This window comes from Cryptomeria japonica, chromosome 2, assembly GCF_030272615.1.
Source record: "Cryptomeria japonica chromosome 2, Sugi_1.0, whole genome shotgun sequence".
Classification (NCBI taxonomy): Eukaryota; Viridiplantae; Streptophyta; class Pinopsida; order Cupressales; family Cupressaceae; genus Cryptomeria; species Cryptomeria japonica.
The window spans coordinates 611,668,386-611,680,362 of record NC_081406.1 but is presented as its reverse complement, the minus strand read 5'-3'; the positions used below and the strand labels follow the sequence as shown (position 1 = coordinate 611,680,362).

General features: G+C 37.1%; 1 protein-coding gene across 1 annotated transcript; it reads left to right on the top strand.

The window, feature by feature from the left end:
* The first annotated feature begins 1,994 nt into the window (after positions 1-1,994).
* LOC131064262 (probable clathrin assembly protein At4g32285) lies at positions 1,995-3,416 on the top strand. The gene has a single exon (XM_057998359.2). The coding sequence runs from the start codon at positions 1,995-1,997 to the stop codon at positions 3,414-3,416; it is 1,422 nt and encodes a 473-aa protein (XP_057854342.2).
* The last annotated feature ends 8,561 nt before the right edge of the window (positions 3,417-11,977 follow it).

Below are 11,977 nucleotides of genomic sequence, written 5' to 3'. Positions count from 1 at the left end.
GTGACATATTGGTGAGTGAAATTAATGGAATTTTCTTTTCTTGGGAAAGATTACCCTTCCATAAAAGGCTTTTGATAATTTTTTGGATCTTCATGACAACTGATTTTGAAGCCTTAAGGACAGAAATGTAGTAATTAGGTATGGAGGCCAAAACAGTTTTGATAAGGAGGATGAGGCCTAAGAAAGACAGCCATCTAACTCGCCAAGCTGAAATTCTTGATTTAATCCTTTCAAGCTCATGTTCCCAATAGGATGATTTATTAGCTCCCATGAAGAAAGGAATACCTAGGTATGAGCAAGGTAAATCTTCTAGTTTCAATCCCAAAATTTTAATGTTCTTTCTGCTAATTGCAGGTTTTATGTTGAAGATAAATACCTTTGATTTCTGAACATTAATTTGCTGACCTGAAACTGATGTCTAGGATTCCAAAACTTTCTTAATCTGATTAGCCTCTACTATATTGGATTTTCCATATAGAAGAGTGGCATCCGCAAAGAGTGTGTGTGTGACTAAAATGGGAGTATTGGGAATGCGGATACCCTGCCAAGTGCCATTTTCATTATTAACTTTGATCAATCTACTAAGCGCTTCTGCCATGATGAGGAATGAGAAAGGGGATAGTGGGTCTCCTTGCCTAACACCTTGAGTAGTTGCAAAGAAACCTGAAGGTGTCCCATTGATAATGATTGAGAAGAATGCTCCTGAAATACATGCTCTAATCCATTTACGCCATTTATCAGAGAATCTAAATTTGTGGAGAACTTTTAAGAGGAAATTCCAATTTACCATATCATAGGCCTTCATCATATCAAGATTAGCAATAAAAGATGGCATTTGGGCGGTTTGGACAAAGTGGAGAACTTCATGTGCAACTAATGCTCCTTCCACAGTTTCCCTCCCAGGGACAAAGCCCCCTTGTTCAAGTGATATAAGTTTTGGAATGAGTTTTTGCAATCTTCTATAAATGGCCTTAGTGAGAATTTTATAAATGGTATTACACAAGGAGATAGGCCTAAAATCCGCAAAAGTTTTTGGTACTCTAACTTTGGGCAGAATTGCTACATTGGTAACATTGAACATCTTCAGCACTAAAGCACTTCTTCTTGACTCTTCAAGTGCTACCAACAAATCAAAACCTATGACATCCCAGCATTTTTGAAAGAAAAGGGTCGTATACCCATCAGGGCCTGGGGCTTTATCCAGGGCAAGTGAAAACACCACTCCACGAACTTCTTCAACAGTAAAAGGTTTCATGAGATCCTCATTGTCACATTGGGAGATGATATTTGGGATAACATGTAAGACTTCTTGTTCATTAGATGCTGACTGCGTGTTACTAAAAGAAGGAACAAGCAAACTTTTGAAAAAATTCACTACTTTTGAAAAATTTCACTCCTTCATCTTGAATTTCCTGAGGTTTTATCAAGGTTTTATCAGCTTAGTAAGAGTGGTCAATTGACTATTTTAAACTACTTAGATTTTAGTTTTCTCAATGATAAACTTTTAGAAACCAATGTGAAAATAACTCTGACTTGTTATCCAACCAACACTAGGCCGCATTAAGATACATTGATAATAGCCAATTTAATCCTTAACCAAACAAATCAAACAAGAAATATGGGAAGTGATTAACAGTGGACATCGTCCCGGAATATACTCTCACAATACTAGGAGACAGTCGAAGAGGCGGTTATTACTATAGAGACATGGGATATAACTGTACTGAAACTACCCAACGACGAATATGGATACGAAGAAACTCCAACAATTTTGATATATTATTGAATCTGCGAAATTTATCCGTTTGGAACTTGCTGGTCTTGTCCTCGATCTCCACGAAAGACGGTCAGCCAGAGGATTCATAGGTCGGCTCAACCCAATCAAGCCATCTGTTGCATGCAGGCGCTTGCGCCCGTATTTTCGCTATCAATCCAACTGAATTATTTATACTTTCCTTAGCTTCTTGATTTGTGAGGGCAGAGCAAAATCAGAGATGGTGTGGCTGCAAAGAAAACTTCGACAGACACTGGGGAGCGTAAAAGACCAGACCAAGATCGGTCTGGCCAAAGTGAGCCTGAAAAACAACCGGATTCGGGACATAGAAATCGGGATTGTGAAGGCCACAAGTCACAATCCTGAAGTCCATCCTGAAGAAGACGATAAATCTGCGACCCAGTTTCTGCAGATTCTTTTCAATGCACCAGATGCTTTAAACATGGCGGCCGAGGCTCTGAGCAAAAGATTCAATAGAACGAGGCAGTGGGTTGTGGCGCTCAAGTGCGTGCGACTCCTCCATCGTCTGGTGCGTGTTGGGGACGGCCGATTTGAGGAAGAAATCCGCCATGCAAGAGCCTCTGGTTTGCTCGTTTTCAGCTTCTTTGATTTCAAAGATGACGCCTTTTTTGAATTCGTGCGTGCTTATTGTGTTTTTGTGGATGAGGCCCTCGATTTCGGGGCCCCCGAGAATGAGATCTTGAATGGTGTGGAAGAGGAGGAGAAAGTTCTGGTGAGTTTGATGGACAGAACCCCCAAATTTCAGAGACTTTTGGACTGTGCAATTGCTTGTCTTCCAGCAGAACCAGCACAGGGGAATCGTTTGGTGGTGGTGGCGCTTGAACCGGTGGTGCGGGAAAGTTTCAGACTTTATGCCCAAATTCGGGCCTGCATTGCAACTCTGGTTAACAAATTCTTCGATTCTGAGCGTTCACTCTGCATTTCGGCTTTTGAAATCTATAAAAAAGCGGCTTTTCAGAGCCACCAGCTCGCCGCCTTTTATGAATCTTGCATGAAATTGGGGGCATGTCGGATTTCAGAGTATCCCACTGTGGAAAGAATCTCTGATGAGGAGCTGGATTCGTGGGAAGAATTGCTGAGCACAGAGGCGCTCTGCATTGAACCAGAAAGGGAATTTTGCGGCTATAATGATTCCTTATGCTCTCCCAGTCCGGTATACAGTCTGCCGTTAAATGAAGCTCAGAGAAACGATTGTAATAAAGAATTGATATTGTTTGATGCGCCCATTTTGGGTCTGGAAACGAAGATAACCAACGATTGGGAGAAGTTCGATTCTCCTAAGGTAAGGCAGGAGGAGACTGTAAATTCTGGTTCTTGGGAGCTCGCTCTGGATATTTCTGCTGCTTCGGCTTCTTCTTCTTGCTCTTCTGGAGACCCATTTGCAGCTTCTGTAGGCATTGCTCCGCCGTCATATGTAGAAATGGAGGACATTAAAAGGAAGTATGCAGCCATGCTTGAGGAGCAGAGATTCAGGCAGACTTATCACAACTCGGGAAAAAATGGACGCTTCCAATTGCAATATTACAATCCTTTTTGCGTGCCTGGAATCCAAAACGTCCCCTTTGGAATGCTGGGCACCCATGGCATGTTGCAGGTTTATAACTCGGGAGGTATTGCTTGATTTGGGTTTTTTTTACTCCAGTTTTTCTTCACTAAAGTATGCTCAGATATGAGTTCATACGATAGTATCTTAGTTCATATGATAGTTTTTGTTTCTCCACGAGACTGAACTATTGAGGTTTTCATAGAAGAGTACCCAGAGAAAACATAAGCCTGGTTGAGGCAGGTTTTCAGTTGGGTGACTTTCCACAATGAGTGCTGCAACTTCTGTTATCAATATTGGTAATTGGTTTTGAGTATTTTCTATTGTAAATATAATGTTCAAGTTTGCTTGGATGTGGAAAAAATAGTATTTAGTTTTGATCTTATTTCAGTTTGTGTTTGTTTTGTTTGTTTTTTTAAAGAGAGATTTTTATAAAAAATGGGGTCATAAGTGATTGGAAGGGCGAGTTTGATTTAGTTTAATTAGTTGAGTATAATTGATGAATGTTATGATATGTTCTTTGATTATAGCATTCACTAAGATTGAAATCTCTTTAAGTATGTGATAAGAGATACAATCAAATTGTGTTTAGGTTGAATTTGACAAAGTAAATATCCTTCAATCCTTGACCTTAAGTCAAGGAAGTATCAACATAGATTTGTGTTCCTATTGAATAACAAAATGAACTCATAGATCATATACAATCTTTAAAAATATTTTGAATTTGAGTAATATTTGAAGAATCCATTGAAAATATTTTCTTTAGGAAATGTGTACATGGATGGCTCTCCGCATTGTAACATATCCAAACCACTATACCACCTTAAACTCTCATAACATTCATGTCATACTTTACTTCATTCCATCCATATCACTAATTCATACCACACACAAATTTTATTTACATAGCACAACTGATATGTCCATTATATACCAATCAGATACTACATACGGAAGGTAAAAGAGACGTGAAGATTCACACCAAATCAAATCATCAATAACCTCTATTAGGTCAGCTTAAAGATGTAGCATGTATATGCATCATCGACCAAAATACTACAAATGGAAGGCAAAAGATACATGTGAAGATTCACACCAAGTCACCACACCTTCCCAATAACACCACAACACTTTACATGTAACTACTCAAACCAAAACACATAAGATCGTTCTTATCAATCTGTTTTACCCAAACACATAATCTAGACCTAAAAATAAGATATGTGGATCACAACAAAAGTAGCATACCATGCTAGAGACATAATCCAATGATCCACAACACTCATAGAGAACTAACCAAATCAATAACCAAATCAATAACCAAATCAACATAACAGGTTTGACGATCCTGCTGACAACAAAGACTCATATGTGCAACAGGTTACCCTAACAATTTTACACTCTATTTGACACTTGCTTTAGTGTGCATTCCCCTAGTTTATTTTAAGCCCATTTATGCTCTATAATATCCTAAAACTTTACCAATGTGCCTACACTTAATCATCATCAAATGTGAAATCCTAGACTAGGTCCTATGTTAAGGCCCCCTATACTTGGCTCTCTCTTGTGGAGGCCCCTTTTTGGGTGATCCCAAGCATCCAATACCCTAGTCCCATCAAAAGGGCTTCGAATTTTGGGTGTTGTGAGTGTTAGCCTTTACCTTTTGTGATCTAATCTTGATCTTTACATTTGATTTCTGTGTCGACCTATAATCAAAATAATACCTTATGACCCTTATATAAATAACATCTTTTATCCTTCATAAGGTCTAACAAGAAAGAATTACTATATTGTCAAAAATAGTAATAGTGTCCATTTACAATTTCACATTTCATTTGGACCTGGACACTCTAGCAATTATGCCTTTAAAAGACATGTCTAATTATGCTCAATTTCAAGATTATTCCCATTAACTTTGTACATTCCCCTATTCATGACCTTTTTCCTAGCCCAAACTACTAGGACTTGTTTGAGTTTGCAACCTCCCAAGCCTAGATCACATTGACTGCAACAACTTCCATAGAAAGAGTTTGAGATGATAAAATTATTATGCAAAATGCAATATGATATGTTGATGCAATATAGGTGTTGGCTACAAGGCCATGTTACATACCCTTGTACAAAAAATGATGCAAATAATCTGTCACAAATGAATAATAGGAGAAATCTCATGGGAAAAAATTCCTCTCAAAAATAAATAAATAATGCAAATCATGTACAAGTGAGAGATGAAGTGATGTATGGAGGTCTCAACCTTGATACTCCCCAAGAATTACATCTATCACGAGAATCCAATTGATATCCCCCCATAGAAAAGAAAGTGAGAGACTATGTAGGCCTCCCATAATGAATAAATAGTTGCAAGAATGGTAAGTGTTTGAATACAAAATATGATCTAATGCTTGAAAACCACTTGTCTCCCTTTAGAAAGAAACAAAACCACATATAAATGCATATATGAATCCAAATGTATGATGATGCCTATGAGAACTATTCATGTGTCTCCTTGTCCATGAAAGATGATGCCACAATCATATTAGATTCATGCCTAAGCAAAGAAGAATGTGAGAAACCGAAACCATGTGGGTATAGAACAAGTTCTAAATATAATTTGACAATAGAAATACAAGGACTGACATCAAAGAGGAGAGATAACCTTTAAACATGTCCTCCAAATCTAAAATGTGAGAATCCACAAATAATGAACCAATGTTTATCAAATAGGAATCCCAATGAAGATGACAAATAGATATCTCGTGCAAAGAATCACTAACAATGTTTCCTTCAACCAAGCCTAAAAGACAATGATGCTACTATTGATCAAGAATGATGGAAGTCTCAAATGACTCTAGATGATAATTCAATGGAAGTGAAGGTGGATCAGCTATCCTTGAAGAAGAATTAGGAATCTTGGAAGCAACCTCAACCTCATCTAAAGTCTCAAAATACTCTGAAGTCTCAAATTCGCTAATAGTATCACAATAATAGGGTAGAAGAGGCACACTGCAATCTGAAAGTGGGTCATCTAGGAATGACTAAGAATTAGGATCTCCATTTAACTCCCAAATGTGTGTCCAAAGAGCAGGAGGACACTTTAAATATTTAATAGACCCCAAAATGTCATCATCTACATGCATACCAATAACTCCTATGACATTAAATCTATTATGTGATTCCAAGAAATTGTTTGACTAGATGTGCTAGGTAAAAGACCAAGGTCATAAAAATATGGCAACAATTTTAGTTTTCTAAGATGGGTGATAACACGATTTCTTCATCTATTATAGTTCCTCCTATTCAAAAAATTCAAGGATGAAAAGAAAATCCCATTTTTTACTATGGTATTTCTTGAAAAATCAAAGATAAAGTCATCACATAATATATAAACCTCCAAAAATGATTAAAAAAAAGCAACATAAAAACCTGATTGGTTGTCAAAATGATGTGGGGCCCACTGATTGGGAAATGTGGAACTCGATATATGAAATGTGGCAAGTTCTTGCGCAACATCAGCTATAAGTCAAAAAAGTCAACAAATGCCAAGTCCATATGTAATCCACCATTTTTTACTATGATAATTCTTTAAAAATCAGAGATAAAGTCATCACATAACAACTCTAAAAATGATAAAAAAAAAAAGCAACATAAAAAAACCAAATTGGTTGTCAAAACTATGTGAGGCTCATTGATTGGGAAAAGTGGAGCTCGATATATGACATGTGGCAGGTTTCTATGCCACATGAGCTCTAATCCAAACAAGTCAACAGGTAATCCACCATATAAGACACCCAGGCAGAGCCTGTGCAGTCATGTAGGTTTTTTACTATCCACGTCAACCTGATCACTCACAACGATATTTTTAAGAATTGAGCTATAAAAAACAAAGAAAATGACCCCACCTGAATGCATGTATCTTAAAGTCCCAAGATAACTCCTCAATATTGCACAAGGGACCTGCAACAAACCCTAATCAACAATAATAAATTGAGACTTTATAACTATAAGGTTCAATACATAATAAGAAAAAATCTGCCAATAAAATATGAGGGCAAAAAAACAGCCTATGGTAGAGGGCCAACCTTAAACCCCACACATTAAGCAACGTATTAAATCTAGAGAATGTCAGTCAATTCTAAGTGTTTAACCATTTTAAGCCTAGAAATCAAACCTTAATATGTATGATTTAAGCCGTCCCATGATAGAACCGTGCCAAACAAAGAAAGAACTCTCATCACTTGAGGCCTCTGTGCAATGAAAGGCACAAGGTAATGACAAAATCGATGGACCCTAGATTGAAAGAAGTCGACCACAGTATTATGGACCTACAAAATAATTAAGGATGTCAGTCATATGAAATAAATTATCTCTGTAGAAATGAGGAAGTTGATCCTAGACTAGATGTGATACACACTGCTTGCGAGCATGAGTGGATGTTGATCTAGCATAAAGACAATGTCAAGACTTTAAAAAAGCTAATGCAGCTGCCAATAACAAAGGGTGATGCCTCCAAATGATGCAAAATATCGTCAATGAAATAAAATGATCCACCAAATTCAAATGGAAATAATCCACCGATCGATCAGGTCGATCCCAACAATAAAGTCCACTGCAGACAAGCCTTTGGATAGATAAAATATCTGTCCACACCAAATTATAAAACATCTAATATGGTCGATGATAGTGTGAATAACAAATCTGAAATTGCCTAGCAAAGAACACTGTGTGCAAAGAGAATAGACTCCAAAATTAAAGTGCTGGGGACAAAAATGCAATTCCCTCCAAACGATGTGCCTTATATCAAAGAATACAACAAAGAATTAATATATGCCTCCAAAAGACCACCCAATGCTCGGTCTGTAACCAATAACCAAATATGGCTACGAGAAGGAGAAAAATGCAATCGATGGCAAACCCTAGAGAAATACGCTCAGTCTTGCACCAATAATATCGATGTTAAGGCAAAATCAAAAAAAATAAAAAAAAATTGAAACGTCAATAACTAACCTTTCTACAAATCTTCACAAACAATTAAACAGCTGTGAATAGCTAGGATCTCAACAAGGTTGATGAAGGATCTCAACTTGGAAGAAATGTAAATCAAATGGCTTTGATATCATGTTGGAGTTTGCAACCTCTCAAGTTAGGATCACGGCTACAACAACTTCTACAGAAGAGAGATGATGTTATTTTATGAGGAAATGCTAATATTATGTTGAGATATCTTATAATGTGTACAACAGCCTACTTATATAGGCAAGAGCATGAAATGAGAGAACACATGATGAGGCCATGTGTCTCAATAGGATGTGAAAGTAGGTGGGGTAGGTAGAAACCAGCCACTGCCAACTCAACTACAAATATTAATGCAAGGTGAATAATAAATTCTTAAATATTAAATAATGATGTCCAAGTGGGGATGACCCCTCAACACAATGGTGAGCTACAAGCCTCCTACATGGGAGGTCTTAGGTTCGAGTCTACTCGACTGGTTCTTAGCTCCAAGGAAAAGCTAAAAAATAATTCTTCGGTTGTGGCTTATCAAAAAAAATAAAAATAAATAAATAATGAAGCACAAGTAAACTTAAGCTTGAGTAAAAACTATTTACTCCAATGGGACCAGGGCACCCAAAGCCACTATCTTGGACTAGGGCATCCAACACACTTGTTTGGCACTTTTTGGCCAAATTTCAAAGAGACAAACCTACAAGACCTCTTGACTACAAATTTTCTTTATTTTGTTTGCACATGTACACCCTTAGACTAGGGCTCTAGCACACTAGTTCAACACTTTTAGGTTCAACTTGTAGTTGTGGGTTCTTTTTTATGTCTTATTTCTAGTTTTGAGTTGATGTGTTAGTTGCTCATTCTATAATTTACTCTTATTGTTGTAAGTTATCACTTTCCTATCATTAATCATACATCTCAAACACACACTTCACAACCAAAAATTCATTGCAACAAATGGAATATTAATCCAAAGTGTTCTATTCTTCTATCAAGACTGTAACTAAACCTTATTATTGTTACTAATGCTATGCTATGAAGATTTGTTATCTTAGATCACAATAAGGACCTCCACAATAGTAAAATAGCATATTACAAAAAAATACACATAATTAAGAATAATTAATGAGACTTGCTCAAATATATTAATAAATACATGTGTTAATAGATTACAACTTAAAGTTTGGATGCATAAGCTCAAATGTAAGGCCTAAATGTCCCTAACGCTTTGCATCATCCTTGAATGTGAAAAATCAGTGTACAACAAAATAAAGAATGATAAAGCAAATAGAGGACGTGTATGAAATATTTTATCCCTTGTATCCAAGTAACTACGAGGGTATCTTGGGTTCTCCAAGAGAGTACATATAAGACAAGTATAGGGGAGCGCAAATAAACAAACACACTCTAATCTAAAGATATGAAGATGCTCTAATCGATCACCTCTAGAAAATCATTGGTATCCTCCTAATCTTGATCATACAGGCAAGGAGGCAAAACTCACAAAGGGACAATGGCTAGGGCAATGCCCAACATCTATCCTATAGAAAGAGCTAAGGATGTGGTTTCCTCACAATTCTAATCTAACAACTTCAGTAAGCCAAGAGTCAACAATCTCATAAAGATAGTTGACAGTGGCAGAACATCCTCCAAAGAGTCAAACATACACTTGTATGAAGAGGAAGGAAGTGACTCAATTGAAGACTACAAAATAGGAGCTACATCATTGACCTTTGGAAGTGGGGCAGTGACAAACTTTGGAGAAGGTGGGACCTCATTAAAAACTAGAACAAAAGAAGAAATAGAAGCCAAGGGAGTTGACTTCTTTTGAAAAAACTTAGGAATAAGGCCTTTCTCAAACTTGCACTTAGGCAATTGAAATGAGATGTTCACATCAATTGTGGTAGGTTGAAGGACTCCAAGTAAGTTAGAATGAAGATGCAAAGAAGAAGGAGGAGCAAAAGGTGCCACAATAGACACAACTTACGTGTGAAGCATGTCTATGGGCTATAGAAATGGAGAAATATTAGGTTGAGAGGTGATAAGAGGTAGCTCCAGGGAAGGAGAAATGAACACTTGTGCCTTCTTAGGGAGAGGTTCATAGATAGCTCCCAAGGAAGATTGAAGTAAGATAAGTGTGGAAGCAAGAGTAGAGATAGTAGGAGCAACAAAAAATAGAATAGAAATGAAAGAAGATGTATAAATTAGAATAGAAGAGCCACCCTTGGTCTTTGATCTAGATTTACATTCCTGAACCATCGCATGTTGATGATTCTTACACTTGTGCACAAGATGGTTTCAACATAGATAAGAATCAGGAATAGAAAGTTTAGAAGAATTCATAAAATCATGCATCATAGTAGAGTCGTCTTTTTCATTGCTAATGGAAGAGAAGGTTCAAATGATGAAATAGGAGGTGAATTTCAAAATAGTTCTGAATTTTTAATATTTAAAAATTATTTATCTAATAAAAACATAACTAGTATTAAGCATTGGGCTTGACAATTAGCTTCTTAAACTTACTAGATTTCCATAGTCCATGATATTGAATATGAGTAATTTTTTAGATTCAACTGTGTATAATTTTTTGCATCCATTTTTTTATCACACTCCATGATCTATTTTTCTCCTACAGTTGTTCTCTCACATCTTGAATGTGGATCATAGAGTTTGGTATGAAATATTTTTTATTAAAGATCAAAAAGGTTTTGAGGGGACTCTAAACCCCTTACAACAAGTTTTGAAGGATCATGAAACCCTCGAATTTTGCAGGGATACGGAACCCAAAGAAGAATGTTGTTAAAGATACTACAAAGATAGCCAACAGCCCAACCTCAGCCTGACATCAAAGAATAATCATTGAATATCCAGCTAAAAAAGAATCAAATGACACCAAAATATGGGAATACAATGAAATCCAAGGGTTTTCACAAGCCTCCCTTAACCTGCAACAAATAATAAGGGTTTTTTCAGGCACCCAAAACTTGAACATTTTCTTTTAGCAAGGATCCCCAAACCATAACAACTAGAATCTTGAAGAGAAACATAAAGGAGGAATATGGAACTAGGGGGTTTTGGAAGGCTCCCCAAACCTTCAAAATGGGTTTTCATAAGGCACCCAAAACCATCAAGTTGAAACCAACAAAAACAATCCAGCTGAAAGCTAGCTCCCATCCAGCACAAGTCCTCTCCATCTCAATAGGAAAAGGACACACCTCAATAGGAACTGAAGAGAAACGAACAACCAACCAAAATAGCTAAGCATTGATCAACCCCACTAGATCCAAAGACAAAAGATCAATACAACACTAGTTTGCTAGAATATTGGGTTTTACAAAGGCTCCCAAAACCTTAAGAAGGTAACGAGGCCCAAACTAGTCATACACCAAGCGAGCGAGCTCCACCAAAGTCTCCACCTCCATAGGAGAAAAGCGATAGAGAAACAAAAGAATGGTGATGAAGGCAGTATATCAACCAACCTCAAGAAATAGAGCAATAAAAGCCCCCAGAAAATTCCATTCATCTTCACCCAACCAGCCACTCTTCACCTCAAAAGAAGAGGCTCCATTCACCTCAATAGAATAGGAAGAGAAGGAGAAAATATGGGAGGAGAACCAAACCCTAACCCAACCCAT

Coding starts and splice junctions, on each gene's coding strand:
- LOC131064262 (XM_057998359.2), top strand. CDS start 1,995: ATGGTGTGGCTGCAAAGAAAACTTCGACAGACACTGGGGAGCGTAAAA.